At 56.0% G+C, this 17,829-nt stretch overlaps 2 protein-coding genes across 3 annotated transcripts in view; one reads left to right on the top strand and one right to left on the bottom strand.

Moving 5' to 3' along the window:
• The window catches only part of RELL2 (RELT like 2), a 15,930-nt gene extending 11,085 nt beyond the window's left edge, over positions 1 to 4,845 (bottom strand). The window contains exon 1 of one of the 2 annotated variants that reach the window (XM_042025172.1): positions 4,729 to 4,845. In XM_042025172.1, the coding sequence (XP_041881106.1) occupies positions 4,729 to 4,845 (117 nt within the window). Of the gene's footprint in view, positions 1 to 1,915; positions 2,456 to 4,728 lie in introns of those variants that run through there. The other variant, XM_042025162.1, reaches the window with a different exon arrangement.
• HDAC3 (histone deacetylase 3) lies at positions 4,412 to 14,731 on the top strand. The gene is made up of 15 exons (XM_042025202.1): positions 4,412 to 4,520; positions 4,820 to 4,902; positions 7,463 to 7,605; positions 8,716 to 8,797; positions 8,969 to 9,025; positions 9,119 to 9,174; positions 10,459 to 10,592; positions 10,845 to 10,925; positions 11,017 to 11,090; positions 11,235 to 11,299; positions 12,012 to 12,101; positions 12,216 to 12,274; positions 12,740 to 12,819; positions 13,130 to 13,287; positions 13,574 to 14,731. Exons 1-15 carry the CDS (start codon positions 4,466 to 4,468, stop codon positions 13,641 to 13,643), a joined length of 1,287 nt encoding a protein of 428 aa, XP_041881136.1. The 5' UTR covers positions 4,412 to 4,465; the 3' UTR covers positions 13,644 to 14,731.
• The last annotated feature ends 3,098 nt before the right edge of the window (positions 14,732 to 17,829 follow it).

Genomic DNA, 17,829 nt, shown 5'->3' on the forward strand with positions numbered 1-17,829 from the left:
GGGGTGCAGACACCCAGACTGGGATCCCAGCACCGAGGAGAGGGTGGAAAACGAGCCCCGGGAGACTCCCGTGTCTCCCTCCCTCCTACAAAAGGAGTGGCTAAGCCATTTGACATCTCAACCTGCGGTGGTCCCACGACCTCCTTCTCCATGTCCACCACATCATCCTCACTCTGGGAGGCTTCACCCACCACTCCTTCGCTACTGGAGGTAAGACCTGCTCCTCTCCATCCTTCTCCCACCTGCCAGTTCTCACCCAAACCTTGAGGAACGCAACCCCTGAAATCCCTCCCACCCCATCTCCGCTGAACAGAGCACCGATCCGTACACACATTATCCCACCACACTCTGTCTTGCTGTGGGAGAACCCGGGACTCCCCCAGGCTGTCAGCCGTGCCCTGCTGAGGGCTCCTGTCCCTCTGCACAGGTGACCAAGTCAGCTCTCAGGAGCCTCCATCACCAGCGTGACTTCAGGAGGTCACCACATCATAGGTGGCACCCATCTGTGTGCTGTCCTGGCAGGGAGACAGGCCCCAGCATGGAACATCTGTGGCAAGAACAAGACTTTTCCTCTTGCCATGGATTGCTGGGCCACGGGAGAGGAGAGATCTCCAAACCCAGGAGCAACAAGCTGCTCCATCATGCAAGTCTCTGCTGGTGAAGAACCTCATGAAGCGAACCCCAAAGGCAGTTTGCTCCTTGCCCTTGTTTCTGTGAAGAGGGGGAACCGGCAGGTCTGGGTTTCTGCGGAGCCCTGAGGGGGTGCAGTCATGGGGAGCGCATTCCCCTTCTCCTCGTGCCCACACACGCTGTCCTGCACAATACATCGCTCTTTCTCCTCCTGGGCGTTCCCGCCCACCCAGCGACCTGCTGCGCCCTACCCCCTTCCAGCTCCCCACCCCCTTCCAGCATCCCAGCCCTTTCCCGACTCCAGCCATGCCTGGCTGATCAGAACTCCCCACTTCGAGCGGAGATTCCCATTTTCCCGCAGCCTCTGGTGTCAAGGCGTTTCCTCGAGCTGGGGGACACAGGGTGGCACAGCAGCCTGGCCCTGCCTGAGGATAAATCCTGGCCTTTGTGGGGTGAATCAGGGTGAGGAGGGACCTCTGTTGCTGCCAAGCTGCTTCCTCCTGGCTCTGCAGCTGGGTTATCCCAGATAATGCTGTTTCTCTTCCTAATTCCCCCAACCAGGGATCGCCTGCTCCCGGTCTCCATCCTGCTTCCACCACCTCAGCCTCCGCGTCCCTCCAGGTGCTCAGTCCTTGTCCCACTGCAGGAGCCTGTTGGCACTTTAATGGCCAGACCATGAGCCCTGTCCCACACAGCACCTCGCAGGTGACCCAGAAGCGACACCCTGGCTCCTCTCTGCCCCAAAAGCAGCCAGCATTTGAGGCATGAACCCACACGACGGAGCTCCCCCTTCCGAGCAGGCTGGCCGTGTCCATCCTGGCCTGTGGGGACAGCACCCACACGGGCTAAAGCCCCACGCCAAGACGTGGCTGCGGGCTGGATGCTCGTGGCATGTCCACAGTCTGGGCTCTGCATCCTCTGTCCCCCTTGACCCCATCCCGGTTCCTGTCCCTGCCGGTGTGACCCCACCAGCCAAGGCAGTGGGGTCTGAGACCCAGGACAGTCCTGCTGGAGCTCTGGGATAGGCAGCGGCTGCTTCCTGCCTGCTCCCTGCCTGCCTGCCGCATCCAGCACCACCATTCCCTGCCCTTCCTTCCCGGGCCACCCCCTTGGAGCACCCCTGAATCCTGGAAGTGCCTGGAAACCCTGACATTTTAAGCTTCCACGGCAAAAGGTGGCTTGGGAGGGAGGGGACTGAGTGACCGAGGAGAGGCTGGTGGGGCAGTACTGTCACTTGTCACCCTGTCCCTCGGCTGGCTCCGGTCCCAGCAAAATTCCACGTTACCTCTTGTCCGCTCTTTTCCCGCACCTCTTCTGCAGCCAGCGGAGCAAACGTCACCCCACAAACAATGTGAACACGTCCTTTTGGGGGATCAGCCACCCCGGCCCCGCTGTTTGCCCACGTGGCAGCTAAACGGGCTGGACTGCCCCGGTCCAGGCTCCTCTTGGGATCTTCGCTTCGATGCTCAGCCCAGAAACTGCCGTCATGTCTGCAGAGCTGCTCCATCCCATCGTGCCAAACGTGAATGCTGAGCCCTATTTCAGCTCTTCAAACATGCCCAGCAGCTAATGGCCTTAAACCACAGCCTGGTTTTGCTCTCTGAGCACAAAGAGCATCTAAAAATATCCCTCTCCGATGCTTCCCTTGTTCTGCTCCAAGACCCGTGAAGATGCCCGGAGCACCGACCGGCTTCCAGAAAGACAGCTCAGCCAGCAAAGTGATCCCAGCTGGAAGCAGGGATGTGTTTCTCCTCTCCTCACCCCGTTCCCCCAGCTGGGAACGTGCTCCCTGGGCAACTCCATGTCCCCAGCCGGGCGTTATCTGGTGGCAGCAGCTGGTGGAGCAGGGACTGAACAATCGTCACAGGGGAGCACCCACGCCGAGACGTCAGCGCTCCGTGAGTTCCCGGTACAGCCGTGCCGCTCAGCACGTGGAAACCTCGGTTATCTCCCGTGGTGGGCGCTGGGCTCGGTGCCAGGTGACCTCTCTGAGTGTCCCCAGCCACAGCTGTGCCCTGCAGGGTCACGGCGAGAAGGTCCCGGGTCTCCTCTGAAGGTGTCCCTGCCCCTGGCCAGGGGTTGGAATGAAACGATCTCTTCCAACCTAAACCACCCCACGATCCCTGCTCCATTCCCTAAAGGGAAACCCACACAAGGAGCGGTGTGGAGGGAGCGGTGTCCCCACAGGAGGGGACAGAGACAGCCAGGAGTATCATTTAATAACCCCACCATTTAATCACACCTTGACACGTTGTGTCTTGCACCTGCAGCCGGCGCAGCCCCCACAATTCCCTGCCATCCCTCCGTGCCCCATCCCATACAGGCGGGAAGCCCCCCTTGCTGCTTCCAAGGGGTTTTCATCCCACACCTTTATTGCCTGGCATCCGCTGGGAAGCCAAGGAACATCCCAGTGCCCATCTGCCCTGGCCCACATCCTCAGCCGGCTCTTGGGGGTCCTGCCCCTCTCTGAGCCCCCGGTGGGTTGAGCAGCCTGTGTCCAGCGCAGCTTCCTTCACCCCAAGCTCCTGTCTGCAGGAAGCCATCAAGCAGGAGACTGGCAGGACCGAGCATCGATTTTGGCTTCGTTTTCCGAGCCTTTGGGCAAGTTTCCCTGCTCTGTCCGTCCTTCCTTCTTTCCAGCCCACAGGGAGCAGATCTTTGCTGCCGTTCCCAGTCAGCACTGCTCATGGCATGGTCCCATCCCCGTCACTCCCCAGCTCCAGCCGAGGTCCAGGTTTCCCCCCACTCCACTGCCTCCTCACACCCGAAAATTTTCCACCTGGCTTTTGTCCTCCCCCTGCCTGGTGGTACCTCCAATGGGTTCTTTCCAAAGGTCTGGAGGACCTGCACCCTCCCAGGGTGGTCCTGGACAGGTGGCAGCTGGTGGTGGCAGATCCCCATCCCTCAGGGATTGGAGGCGGCTCCCCAGAATGGGATGAGTCCCATCAAGGTGTGGGTGTCCCATGGAAATCCCACTGCCCCTGTGCAGCTGGGGGTAACGGGGGGAGGCTGGGAGTGACTGGGAGACAAGTGGGAGTAACTGGTGAGTAACTGGGGGTGACTGGGAGCCAGCTGTGGGCCTATAGAAGAGAATCCAGTGGCCAGCTGGGGTCAGCTGGGAGTAACTGGAGCAGCTGGGAGTGACTGGGAGCAGGAGAGGAGGAGTGAGGGGTGACTGGTGGCAGCTGAGGGAGTGGATGTAGAGTTATGGGAGAGAATCCAGCAGGCATCTGGAAGTAACTGGGAATGACTGGGAGGCAGCTGTAGGCCCACAGAAGAGAATCCAGTGGACAACTGGGAGCACCTGGCAGTAACTGGGGGCAGCTGGGGGGTAACTGGGAGTAGGTGAGGGACAGCGAGGGGTAACGGGGGGAGCTGAGGATGACCGAGGAGAAGACATAGGGTTACGGGAAAGAGTCCAGCCGGCAACTGGGAAGAAGTGGGTGCAGCTGGGAGCAGGTACAGGGCAAGCAGGTGAGACCGTGGTGGTGCAACTCGATGTGACTGCAGGTAACTGTGGGCAGCTGGGGGCCGGTGTGTGGGCACCAGGGAGCAGCTGGGCGAGCCTGGGGGCAGCTGTGGAGCGCTGGTGGCAACTGGGACCAGCCTGGAGGAACTGGGGGGTGTCGGGGGAGGGGCACTGGGAGCGCGGGGCGATGGCCACGCCCCCTGCCCGAAGCCACGCCCCCTGCCCGAAGCCACGCCCCCTGCCCGGAGCCACGCCCCCTGCCCGGAGCCACGCCCCTTTATGGCCACGCCCCCTGCCCGGCCGCAGGCGGGTGTCCCGGAGTGATGACGTAAGCGGGAGCGCGGCGCGCGGCGCGGCCTGTCCGCCATGGCGAAGACCGTGGCCTATTTCTACGACCCGGACGTGGGGAATTTCCACTACGGTGCGAGCTGGGCCGGGCACGGTCGGGGCGGCACCGGGGCTGCGCGGCGGAGCGGCCGCGATGGGGCTGGGGGCGGCTCGGCGCGGGGGTGTGGCTCAGCCCGTCCTCCCGTGTCCCCGTCCCAGCCATTCTCCTCCTTCCCCTCTCCCTCCCTGTTCCCCCGTCTCGTCCTCTCCCCGTCCCTCCTCGCCCCCGGCCTCGGTCAGACCTGCTCGGGAGCGCGGTGCCGGGCGGCGGCAGCGGCCGTTGTTCCCGGCCGCAGCCCCGTTAATCCCCGCGCGGTTGCGGTTCCGTTCCAGGCGCGGGGCACCCCATGAAGCCGCATCGCCTGGCGCTCACACACAGCCTGGTGCTGCACTACGGCCTCTACAAGAAGATGATCGTAAGCCACGCGTGTGCGGGGGCCGCAGCCCCACGCGGGCCGGGGGCGGGGGACAGGAGGGCTCCGCAGTGAGCTGAGGGCTCAGCCAGTGGGACCCGATGCAGAGCTGAGCCCCGCAGACCGCGCGGGGCTGCTTGGAAGGGCTCCCTTGTTGGTTGATGGTGTCCTGGTCACATCTGTGGGGCTGTGACAGTGCCCGTGGGGCATCTCTGTGTCTGCAGCACCTGCTGGGAGGGACCAGGGGCCTCTGCGAATGGGGGTGCTCAGCTGGAGAGGAGAAGGCTCCAGGGAGAGCTCCGAGCCCCTTCCAGGGCCTAAAGGGGCTCCAGGAGAGCTGCAGAGGGACTGGAGACAAGGCATGGAGGGCCAGGACACAGGGAATGGCTTCCCAGTGCCAGAGGGCAGGGCTGGATGGGATATTGGGAAGGAATTGTTCCCTGGGAGGGTGGGCAGGCCCTGGCACAGGGTGCCCAGAGCAGCTGTGGCTGCCCCTGGATCCCTGGCAGTGCCCAAGGCCAGGCTGGACACTGGGGCTTGGAGCAGCCTGGGACAGTGGGAGGTGTCCCTGCCATGGCAGGGGTGGCACTGGATGGGATTTAAGATCCTTTCCATCCCAAACCACTCCATGATTCTGTGATTCCTTGTCCCTCTGCACACCAGGCACTTCCTCTGTTGCCCCTGAGCCCGAAGGGGCTCACACTGGGAGTTGCACTGGGCTGTGGGCTCTGGGAGTGGCTGTCGGGCTCAGCCCTGGGCTGCTGCTGCAGCTGTGGCGGCTTCCAGGGAACTGGTGAGCTCAGGGCTCTTTAGAGGCCGTAGAGATGCAGTTTATGAAAAGAATTTTAGATGTTTAGACTTGAGAAAAGTTGTCCTAATTAATAAAATTCCCGAATAGAATCACATCCCAGGCAGTGACTGTGGGGAGATGCAGCACTGGGGGGTCTTTGCAGAATTTCTCTTCCAGATTTTTACTGCCAAGGGTGTGGATTTCCACAAACAGCTTCCCTGGAGTTGGGCTTTTCCTTGCAGGGACAACCAAACCACCGTGTTCTGACCTCACACTTTCAAAGGGCCAATCCCTGCCTGAAGGAGGCAGTGGGCAGAGCTCCACATCTTCAGGCTCGAAATCCTTTTCCTGGGGTTTGCATTTTCCACAAGATGCCACTGGGAAGCTGAGAACCTCAGAGAGAACTTCATGCCGAGCAGGCAGGGACTGGCAAAGTTAGGAGCAAATCAAAGCAGGGATTTGGGGCAGTTGGGACTATAACAAGTCCTGCTGCCTTTGTGCTGTGGTTGTGTTGTTTCTGCCTCCTTGAAATGAAAGGCTGTGATCCTGTCAGGCTGGGCTTGCCTCTTCCCACCTTTCCCAGCTCAGGAATGTGGCTGGGATTGCTGGCAAAGGTGGAAGGAGCCAGGTTTCTCCTGCCAGCAGCCAAGTGAAGATTTCAGTCTTCTTTTTCCCTGCCTTTCTGTTTGATTCCCACATCCCTGTTATGAGAGCCTCTGGCTGTCCAGTGAGAGCCATTTCTTGTCTCTTTGCCATCAGCTTTGGTCTGGTTTGGTTTAGGGGACCATTGGGATTCCTGGGGGATCCAGAGCCCTCCTGGGAGCAGCTCCTGCTTCCCCCTCAGCAGCTGCTCTAAGGAGTTGCCTCCTTCCCCTCTTTGAGTTGTCAGAAACCCCACATTCCACAAATCCATGTGGGAAACACCAGGAGAGGAGGAGATGGGCTTGTGTGGGGATCTTGTGGCTCTGAAAATGAGCGGGTTTCCTGCTCAGCCCAGAAAACAGGAACGTGGTGCAGCTGTCCTGAGGAATTTCCCTTTGGAGAACGGCTTTGTGCATCTTCCTGTTAATGTTCATGTTCCACTTTTTTTTTTATAAAGGGGTTGCTTTAAATGAGAGAAATTGGGAATCACAACAACAAAAAAAAATCTCTTCTCAGTTGAATTTCCTCTCCCAGGTGCATGGTGTTAATTTTTAACTCCCCCTCTACTGAGGTATGTGCCCTAAGAGCCAAACTGGCAAACCTGAGTGTCACAAGATCCTGAATTGGAGTCCATCCACCTCCCTGACCATTTCCCCCCATTTTCCTTTCCAAAGGAAACAAAACTTGCACAACTCTTCCATCTGCCTGGCAGCTTTCTCCAAGCAGTTTCGGCAAATCTGACAGAGGGACCAGAACCACCCCTAGATCAAGGTCTTAAAATTGTGGCAAGCTGGTGACTGAGGAGGGAATGATCCCCCCGGTGAAGGAAAAGCTGTGCTTTGGATTTGGCTGGCTTTTTTGCTGCCCAAGGAGTGGGGGAGGAAGGCTTGGGAGACCTTGTGGCAAGAGCTGCAGTCAGGAGACGCAGGAGATGGGTTTATGAAGGGGAAAAATGAAAGGAGAGCAGGTTTTGTGGGGCAGCTGTTGAATTGGAATGAACTCAAATGCTGCTGTTTGCACGTTTTTGGTGTACCTCGTGCAGGTCGCTTGTCAGTGAGCTCAATGAGCTTTCTTACAGCCCAAGGCAGTGGAGTTGGGCTGGGGAATAACTCCTGCTTTTGTCCCTGCAAGGTGTTCAAGCCGTACCAGGCGTCCCAGCACGACATGTGCCGGTTCCACTCCGAGGATTACATCGACTTCCTGCAGAGGGTGAGCCCCAACAACATGCAGGGCTTCACCAAGAGCCTCAACGCCTTCAACGTGGGCGACGACTGGTGAGTGCCCCCCTGCCCTCAGGAGCTGCTCCTGTGCCAGCTGCTCTTTTGGAACATCCCGTTCCTCCCTTGTTTCTGACCACAGTGAGGAGCGTGTCCCTCCTCAGGGTGTGGAGCCTCCGTGATTCCTTTCCCTTCTCTGTCGATGTTGCTCCTCTCTAGAGCTCAGTTTGGCCTTGTTGGGTTGCACACTCTGGCTCTGCTGGTTGTGGAAGAGGTTCCAGTTCTTTTGGAATGTGCCAGCTGTCTTTGTTAAGAATTTGAGTGTTGCATCCAGCTCTGGGGGCCAAGGACATCAACCTGGTGGAGCAAGTCCAGAGGAGGCTCCAGGATGAGCAGAGGGATGGAGCAGCTCTGCTGGGAGGGAAGGCTGGGAGAGCTGGCATTGTTCAGCTGGAGGGGAGAAGGGGTGACCTAATTGTGGCCTTCCAGTGCCTGAATGAACTGACAAGAGAGCTGGAGAGGGACTGGGGACAAGGATGGAGGGACAGGACACAGGGAATGGCTTCCCAGTGCCAGAGGGCAGGGCTGGATGGGAGATTGGGCAGGAATTCCTCCCTGGGAGGGTGGGCAGGCCCTGGCACAGGGTGCCCAGAGCAGCTGGGGCTGCCCCTGGATCCCTGGCAGTGCCCAAGGCCAGGCTGGGACAGGGGAAGGTGTCCCTGCCCATGGCAGGGAGTGGAACAGGATGAACTTTTAAGTTCCTTTCTAATCCGAACCCTTCTGGATTCCATGATCCTCCAGCCAGAGGGGAACTGTCACAGTCCTCCCCTCTCCCAAGGCAGTGTCTCATCCACTGTGGGCTGGACAGACTCCCATGTGCTTTGAGAACAGTGAAACCTTTTCAAGACTGGTTTGGAAGCTTTGGGAATCATTATCAAATTCCCTGTGTTTCCCACTGTGTTTGCAGCCAGCTCATTCCCCTGCCAGGCCTCAGTGGGTTCCAAGGGTCAGAGTGATCCTGATCCCAAATTAACCCTTTCAGAGAGAACTGAGTTTTCTTCTTGCTGGGCAGTTTGATTCCTGGCTGTGCTCTGGAGAAAAGGGGAGGAACGACACGTTTTGGGTTTGAACAAGATGTTCTGGGTTTCAGTGTGGTTTCTTTTCCAGCCCAGTGTTTCCAGGCCTCTTTGAATTCTGCTCTCGTTACACTGGGGCCTCCCTGCAGGGAGCAACACAGCTGAACAACAAGGTAAGGGGGTGAGGGGCTGATCTTGTGGAGCACAGCCAGAGCTTTGGAGGAGGAGGAAAAGCCAGAAGGGTGTTTGTGGACCCCAGGCTGGGCAGGTGGAAGCAGGGAGAAGGGTACAGAGTTGTTGTCACCATATTGTCACCTTAAACTCACTTCTCTTTCCTCTCTTAGATCTGTGACATTGCCATAAACTGGGCAGGGGGCCTCCATCATGCCAAAAAGTTTGAGGTAATGAGGCAGATCTGTGTATTCCCATGTCTTTGGGGCCTGGGCTATGTGTTGATCCCATCCTAAAGCTGTTGGGGTTTCTCTCTCTTCCAGGCTTCGGGCTTTTGTTATGTCAATGACATCGTTATCGGCATCCTGGAGCTGCTCAAGTAAGGACAGGGGCAGGGGCTGAACTCTCCTGGCTGCTTTGTGCTTTCCCTCTGCTTTCTCTCTGTTTCCCTGCCTCATTTGCCTTTCTGGAATCCAGGAAGCCCAAAAACTTCATTTTTGTCCTGGTCTCATCTTTAAGACCCAAGAAAGGGTTTGAGCACTGCAGTATCTGACTGCAGTTTTGGTGCATGGAGCTTGAGGGGTACAGAAGAGTTCTTCAATCCCATTCCTCATCCATCTGTAAAACATTCATGTCAGGGGCTCCTGAGTCTCAGCCTTTTTGCCACAGGGAGCCTTTTGTTTTGGGTCACTGGAGACACAAAAATGACTCAAATCTTTCTGGAGTTGCTTGAGTGGCTTCAGAACAGGGCTTGGGCTGCACGTGGATGATCAAAGGACGCTTGGTCTCGGCAGAAAAGAGTCATTTCATTTTCTAAAATGAAAAAGAAGTTCAGAATGAGAGGAAAAGTTACAGAAATACCTTCAGTTTCTTGAATTGATCTGAGATTTTGGTTTTTGGTAAATTTTTTTTTGTACTTCAAAGTGCCCTCCTTGTCACTGAACCTCAGATGAGTCATCACAGAAGTAGAAAGGATTTGGAGTTGATTGAACAATAGTTACATGACTGCTGGCAAGTTCTCTTGCTCTCAAAGTCAGATTTCTGGGATGTACTGGGATTTCTTGTTCCTCTTCCCTCTCTTTGTGGAGCCTCAGGATTTCCCTGGCTACCCCTGCACTCCCATTTTCTAATCCCATCCACCAGAGGCCTCCAATACAGCTCAGTCACCCCTCCTGGGATATTATTTATGTCCCTGTTCTTTTGGTCTCTGTTTCCCAGGAGCCATTTCTGCAGCAGGTGACTGCATTCAGAGTTTGTTTCTGTCTCTGACTGCTTCTCCAGTCAATTTAGGAATTTTTGGTGCTCCCCAGCTGGGACACAGCGCGCCAGCACCGTGGCATGTGGAGGGAATGAGTGTTCCCACCTCCTGCATGGCAGCTTGCCTTTCATTTCCTGATGTGATTAAAATCACTGGAGCTCTTAAAGATTAACTAGGAGCACGTTGGAAACCAGAGTCTGCACCTTTTGAACACCCAGCTGGTTAAACAAGTCCTTTTGCAAGACATTTCTGGCCCCGTCTAAAACCCTTTTTGTTCTAATATCCATTTCCCACCAGCTCAGAAGAAAATGTTTTAAATGCCGGTTTCCAAGCCTGTCAGAAAAGGTGTTTTAAAGTGTTTGAGTGTGTACAAATGCCTGGTACCCAAACTTTGATATTCCACAGGTATCACCCCCGTGTGCTGTACATCGACATCGATATCCATCACGGGGATGGGGTGCAGGAGGCTTTCTACCTGACAGACCGTGTCATGACAGTGTCATTCCACAAATATGGCAACTATTTCTTTCCTGGCACAGGTAGGTGTTGGACTTCCTAGCAGGAACCTGCTTCAGAACCCTTTGGGAGCTCTGCTGGAGTAGAAAAGTGTAAAATTTCCCAAAATTCGAGCTGTAGGGGGAAACGCTGGGAGAAAGCGATTAGAGAGGAATAGAACCGTGGGTGCTTGTAAGAAAGGAGTCCTGAGCAGGTGGAAAGACTCAGCCCAGGCTGGATCTCGCCTTCCCAGAGCTCTGAAGTCTCAGGGCTGTTGTGACTGTGCTGTTTTGCAGGTGACATGTACGAGGTTGGCGCGGAGAGCGGCCGGTACTATTGTCTCAACGTGCCACTACGAGATGGCATCGACGACCAAAGTAGGTGTTCCCCACCCTTTCCCCTGGCCCCAGGGCTTTCCTGGTGCTTCTGCTCCAGAGCTGTGACAAATCCACCTCTCTCTCTCCAAAGGTTATAAGCACCTCTTCCAGCCAGTCATTAACCAGGTGGTAGATTACTATCAGCCCACCTGCATAGTGCTGCAGGTAAGGAAGCAAAGCTGGGCACACATCCACGCCTTTCAGAGGCTGCAGAGGGCTGTCCCTGTGTTACCTTCAGTCCCTGGGGCAGGGGGCTTGGTGTGGGTCTGGAAAGCAATGCTGAAATTCCCTTGTTTTTCTGTTCCCCAGTGCGGTGCTGATTCTCTGGGTTGCGACCGGTTGGGATGTTTTAACCTCAGTATAAGAGGCCATGGGTAAGTACAGCAGGGCTGGGCACAGGAAAACCTCCTGAGGGGCTCTGAGGAGTCTCTGCTGTGAGGTTGGAGCTTTGGCTTTGGCCTGCCAGCAGTTTTTGGGGGTTTTTTAACATTTCTGTGGCCGGAGGGGGTCTGAGAAGGAAGCTTTGGACAAGGTGGGTGGTGGAGGAGGAGGCCATGGAGATGTTTCAAGGGCTAGAGCCAGGCTGGGAGAGCTGGGGGGGTTCACCTGGATGAGAGAAGGCTCCAGGGAGACCTCAGAGCCTAGAGGGGCTCCAGGAGAGCTGGAGAGGGACTTGGGACAAGGCATGGAGGGACAGGACACAGGGAATGGCTTCCCAGTGCCAGAGGGCGGGGCTGGATGGGATCTTGGGAAGGAATTGGTCCCTGGGAGGGTGGGCAGGCCCTGAGAAGCTGTGGCTGCCCCTGGATCCCTGGCAGTGCCCAAGGCCAGGCTGGACATTGGGGCTTGGAGCAGCCTGGGATAGGGAGAGGTGTCCCTGCCATGGCAGGGGTGGGATGGGATGAGCTTTAAGGTCCTTTCCATCCCAAGCCCTGTGCTGGGGATTCAGTGGTTCAGGCTCCCTGGCTGGAAGCTCCAGGTGTATCCCACCAGCCACGGTGGGGTTGGAGTTCAGGGGGGCATTTCTGACCAGTGAACCTGTGCTGCAGCTTGCAGCTCTGGCATTTTCCTGTTTGGGGTTTGTAGGGAGTGTGTGGAGTACGTGAAGAGCTTCAACATCCCCTTGCTGGTGCTGGGAGGAGGAGGTTACACAGTCCGGAACGTGGCGCGGTGCTGGTGAGTCCCCTCCGCCTGCTGAGGGGCACTGCTGGGGCAGTGGCTGTGGGATTTATCCCTGCATTTCCCACATCCCTGTCAATGCACTGAGCTCCTCTTTTTCCATGTTTCCAGGACCTATGAAACGTCCTTGCTTGTAGATGAACCAATTAGTGATGAGCTCCCATACAGTGGTGAGTTGCAGTTGCCTTTTTTCCTTATTAGGTGCAATTCTTGTGATCTTCTCTTCTGCATTGACCAGGGCCAAAGTGTCAGCACTTCCTGACCTTGGAGATGGCATTAGTCATGCCTGGAAGTGTCCAAGGCCAGATTGGATAGGGCTTGGTTTAGTGGGAGGTGTCCCTACCCGTGGCAGGGGTTGGAATGGAATGAGATTTAAGGTCCCTTCCAACCCAAACCATTCTGTGATCTCCCACCACCCCCTTCTCTGGGCAGACACAGCCTTTTGTGTCAGTATGATTTCGTTTGGACCGTTTCCTGCTGTTCTTCCTGTTGTTTTCGCTAATCCCTTGCACTCAGAGTGGAATATCACTGTGCTTTTTAAGTTCTGCTCGCTCCCAGGCAGGTGGGAGGCTGAGCTCTGCTCTCTGCACAGCTCCTGGCCCTCTGTGCTCTAACTCTGCCCCCTTCCACCTCAGAGTACTTCGAATACTTCGCTCCAGACTTCACCCTTCACCCTGATGTCAGCACGAGGATTGAGAATCAGAACTCCAGGCAGGTGAGTGCTTGCAGCCACGCTGCCATGTCAGCTTTGAATTTCCAAAACCCTGTGGCTGATGCTCTGTCCTGTGAAACCAGGTGGAGCCCAGGGCAAAAAAACCCAATGAAAAACAACAACTGGGTTGTCTCAGTGTTTCCTGTGTGCTTGAGTGTCAATGACTGAATTCACTCTGCTGCCCTCTCTGCTCTGATAAATGGCTTTTTGCCCCAATTTGTTGCTCTTGGCCAGCACACAGGTGATGGTGACAGAGCTGTGGCTCAGTGCAGACACATCCCACTGTGGTGATCACTGTGTTTTGTCCCTGCAGTACTTGGATCAGATCAGGCAGACGATATTTGAGAACCTGAAGATGCTGAACCACGCTCCCAGCGTGCAGATCCACGATGTCCCCTCGGACCTGCTCAGCTACGACCGCACGGATGAGCCCGATCCAGAGGAGAGGGGCTCCGAGGAAAACTACAGCAGGTACCAGAGCTTGTTCTGGAGCAATGGGCTTCCTTTCTGTCCCTGGCAGGGGATACAGGGGGATCCATCTGTGTCCTAGAACAGATACAAGTCAGAGAATCCCAGATTTTGGGGTTGGAAGGGACTTTAAAGCCCGTCTCATTCTCGTGGGCAGGGAAGTCACTTCTGAGCCTCTGGTTTTACCCAAGGAGCTTCTATAGGAGCGTGTGTTCTCCTAATACGACATTCCCTCAGGCCCCCAGGTCTCTCTCTCTCTCCTCCCTGACAAGGATTTCTCTTCCCCCAGACCTGAAGCTGCCAACGAGTTCTACGACGGTGACCACGACAACGACAAAGAGAGCGACGTGGAGATCTGAGCCTGCGCTCGGGACTGCGGGGCCTCCCGCCTTGGACACGGATGCTTGGAGCACATAACTGGGCCCTGTAGGAGCTGGTTTGGCCCTCCCTTCATGTTAGATTGCGTGTGGTGGCAGCAGAGACAGCCCCACTGCAGGCTCCTGCCGCCTGGAGAGGCACAGAGGTGGCGTGTGTTCCTTCTTTGTCACCACGTCACCACTCTGGGAATGGAACCCGTGCCGAGTGCTGGCTGGCAGCTGTGTGACTGCCCTCAGAGCCTGAGCCACGCTCCAGGACTTCCATGCAGGCTCCTGCCAGCCAGGTGGGAGCTGGAGCAGCTGTGCCTACGATCTCTGCCTCTCTCCAGCAGCTCCGGATCCATCCTGCTGTCCCTGAGCTCCACTCAGGTACCACCCCGCTGTCCCCTGCAGCTTGCACTGAGAGCTGCTTCTGATGTCCCTTCCAACCAGCTGATGCTCCGCAGCTCCAGGAACTACTGGAGAAGACCACGCCAGTTGTGGGGTAGGGGTCAGGATGTCCCTGGAGCAGGGAGCAGCTCGATGGAGCAGGATGTGTGCAGAGCGTGGGCTCGTTCCTTCCCCCCCACACCCAGATCTGCATTCACAAACGAGTTCGGCAGCGCTTTGCTGAGATGGACACAACCTCCCTGTTGTGTTTATTCCTTCAGAGGCTTAAATCCCCATGGAACAGAGATTTGGCTGCCCAGGTCAGTACTTGGTGTGTCCTGCACCTTTAGTGTAGCTTCCAGCTGTCTTTGGTCCTCCTGTGTGTCAGCGAGAGATCTGGGCCATGCTCCCAGTGGAAACCATTCCCTTGGCTCTACCAGCAGCTGTGGCTCTGCTGCTGGGTGAGGGAAGCTGCCTCCTCCAGGTGCTCTGTTCTTGCCTTCATGCAGCAGAGCTTTCTCTTGGCCATCCCTCCAATCCCAGACTCGGCTGCTCCTTCTCCCGAGCCCTCAGCTGGTACCTGTGGTGGTTTGGAACGTGCTGGTTGGGGAGGTGGGGGGGTTCAGCCTCTGTCTGTACGGTTCTGTTTGTTTACTGATGTCTTTAAACATTAAAGAAGAGGCAGTATTTTTCTTACCTGACCTGTTGTTCGTCTCTTTAATCCCCACACCTTTTTGGCTCCTGTTCTCCCAAGGGTCCAGCACATCCCTGGCAGGGTAGTGTCATCCAGTGTCCGAAGGAATGGAGGGAATTCTTCTCCTCAGAGTAAATGTTGGTGAGTTTTTGGCATCACTGCACATGAGGAGAGCACCCTGAACTCCCTTTCAGGAGGCCAGGTGGGGTGGACACTCCTGTTATGCTGCTCAGTCCAGCAAAAGCTCTGCAGGAAGCTGCAGAGCTGATGCAGGAAATCTTTCCTGCAGTTATTTTAAATGCCATGATTTCTCTGAGTCGCAGTGTCCACAACAGCCCCTGCACTTCGCACTCTCACTGTCCCACAGCCCTTTTGGGGACTGTTCTGTAGTTCTTGTCACTAAAACATGAAGCAGGCAGTAAGTCAGGATTGCTCCCAGTGGGTGCCCAGAGAAATCCCACAGAAATAAACTCTGATAGAATCAGGCTGGGTGTGGAGAAGGAGGATCAAAGGTTTAACACAGCTCCTGTGTAAGGAAGGATTTGGTGAATCAGGATCCTTCAGCTGAGGAGGGAGAGCTGAGCTGGGAAAGGCATCATAATGTCACAACCATGAGTGTCAGAGAGGGTTTCTCCAAGTACCAGATATTAGAGGAGCAGGGACTACAAAAGCTGGGATTTCACCAGGGCCTGGGGTGCCAGGACGCAGGGAATGGCTTCCCAGTGCCAGAGGGCAGGGCTGGATGGGAGATTGGGCAGGAATTCCTCCCTGGGAGGGTGGGCAGGCCCTGGCACAGGGTGCCCAGAGCAGCTGGGGCTGCCCCTGGATCCCTGGCAGTGCCCAAGGCCAGGCTGGGATAGGGGAAGGTGTCCCTGCCCATGGCAGGGGTGGAACAGGATGGGGTTTAAGGTTGTTCAACTCAAACCATTCAGTGATTTTTACCGAATGAAACTACTGAGCACCAGCTCAAAGATGGCTTTGAACGCACAGAGTTGAGCCACACCTCAAAGGTTTTGTCACCTGGGACTGGGAATTTGGTTTCAAAAAGGGTCTGGGGGGAAAGAAGAATTGATGTTAATGCAGGGACACTTCTGGGTACAAACTGTGGGTTGAGTTCTCTGGAGAGAAGCCTGGGCTTGTGCTGTTCCTGCATTTATTTGGCCACGGGGCTCCGTGGACCTTGCTGTGCCCCCTGTTTGATCAGCTGTGTTTGTTCCTGGTGTTCTGCAGCTGGGAGAATGTTCTTGCCAAATCAGGAGTCACAAAATGCTGCTCCAGTGACTGGCCAGACTCGGGGGGGATAAAAGGAATCCTGGTGTCCCAACAGATAATTAAGTGGTTTGTGCCAGGTTGCCCCCTCACCTGCTGTCACTGAGCGTTCCCTCTGCTGCTGGCACACGCCTGTAGCAAAACTGATTTACAGAAGAAATCCAGGCTTTGGAATAAAAAGGGAATTCCCCCTTGGGGTTCTCTCTTACCTGAGAAGGTGAGAATGGACTTTACCCTGCAAACACCCAGCCAACTCTTCCCCCAGCACTGCCCAGGCTTTCTCTTTCCAGAGTGCCGCTGTCTCCTGCGTTTTGAGACAGGGCTGGGATTTTTGGAATATCCTCTCACCTGCGTTTCCAGAGCTGGATTTGTTTTCCTCGCTCTGAGAAATGGCTGGGGTACAAGTTTGGTCTGCAGAGGTATCACCGAGCTGCTGGAGCCACGTTTATCCCTGGCATCACCCTGGCGTGGACTCCTGGTGCCAGGGTAATTCCGGGGTGAGCCTCACAGCTGCACGTTCCTGGATATCCCAGGTAAGGTGGCACAGCTGCACCTCTGCATCCCTGGCACCAAGCAGCTACTTGGCTGCTCCCTGGAGCACAGGCTGGGCTGGCAGCGACATGAGGACAGATTTAATCAGCTGTAGGGAGCACTGAGGGCACAACTTGCAGAGCTCAGCACAGCAAGGGTGGTTCCTGAGCCCAGGGCTGTGCAGAGCTGCAGGGAGGGCTGGGCCCTCCTGGCTGCCAGGGCGCTGCTGACTTATTTCCAATTTGCCCTCACCCAGGGCCCCCAGGTCCCTTCCTGCAGCTGCTCTCCAGCCTCCCATTCCCAGCCTGTGCATCCAGGGTTGTCCCATGCAGAGGGGGAATCCAGCACTTTGTTAAACTTCACAGCTCAGCTGGAAGCTGTCCTGTCAGATCCTGGTTCCCCCAGCTCTGCACTCACCCCCCAGAGCTTCTGGCTTTTCCTCTCTCCAGGTATTTCCCTTGAGCTGTGCAGTCTTCTGGTGCATTTCCAGCATTTGGGATGGGAATTGAGACCATTCCTCACGCCTTCCCTTGGGACAGGCCTGCTGTTGCTTGGGGCACAGCAATTCCATCCTTAGGAAATCCCGAACGCTGCTGGAATTCAGAGGTTCGTACTGGCAGCAGCATAAATAAATAAGAATAAACCAGCAGAATAAACCATTTAGGTTGGAAACAACCATCAAGATCACATCCAGCTATTATCCTGTGGTGCCCTCCCTGAGAGAAGGGAACGTCGGGCTCCTGGCAGAGGTTCTGCAGGGATTGTGGGGTTTGTCCAGCAAGGGCAGAGCACAGCCCTGAGTGGTTGGTCTGGGGCATTGTGAGGCTTGTGGGATGAATTGGAGAAGGAAAAGGTGTTTTATATGGTATTTCCCTTTTCTCTTTAGATAACTCAGTCGGTACGAGCAAGGTGGAGACAACAACAGAGCGGTGGAACTGGAGACAAAGGTGTTGTGGGGATGTGCTGGGTAACAGAGGGCTCAGCAGGGATCAGACTAAAGCCTGGCCTACCTGATCCTGGACTACAAGTGCTCCTCTCAGTGCTGCTTAATTGATTTGCCCCTGTACCTGGAGCACGGGCTCACATCTTAATTTAAATTAAAACATCCCAGGTTGCAGCAGCCACAGTGAGGGAAAACTGCAGTGAATCCCTCCCAACAAGAAAGGTGCTGCTGGCTGTGTTCCAGTGGGAATCTGCACCTTGGGAAACCTGGGGCTGACGCTGCTGCACTGGGCATGGATGTTAGGAGGGGTTTTGCCTTTTGGGTCAGGCAGAGGGATGGATCCTCACCTCTGACTGTAATTG

The sequence above is a fragment of the Corvus kubaryi genome, unplaced genomic scaffold (assembly GCF_017639235.1).
Source record: "Corvus kubaryi isolate FWS band 111438036 unplaced genomic scaffold, C.kubaryi_AGA036_p1.0 128, whole genome shotgun sequence".
Taxonomy (NCBI): Eukaryota; Metazoa; Chordata; class Aves; order Passeriformes; family Corvidae; genus Corvus; species Corvus kubaryi.

Excerpts from the sequence above, each read along its gene's own strand:
- HDAC3 (XM_042025202.1), top strand. The coding sequence starts at position 4,466 with ATGGCGAAGACCGTGGCCTATTTCTACGACCCGGACGTGGGGAATTTC. Across the intron at positions 11,091-11,234 it reads CCACCTGCATAGTGCTGCAG|TGCGGTGCTGATTCTCTGGG; the intron begins GTAAGGAAGCAA and ends TCTGTTCCCCAG. Across the intron at positions 11,300-12,011 it reads CTCAGTATAAGAGGCCATGG|GGAGTGTGTGGAGTACGTGA; the intron begins GTAAGTACAGCA and ends TGGGGTTTGTAG.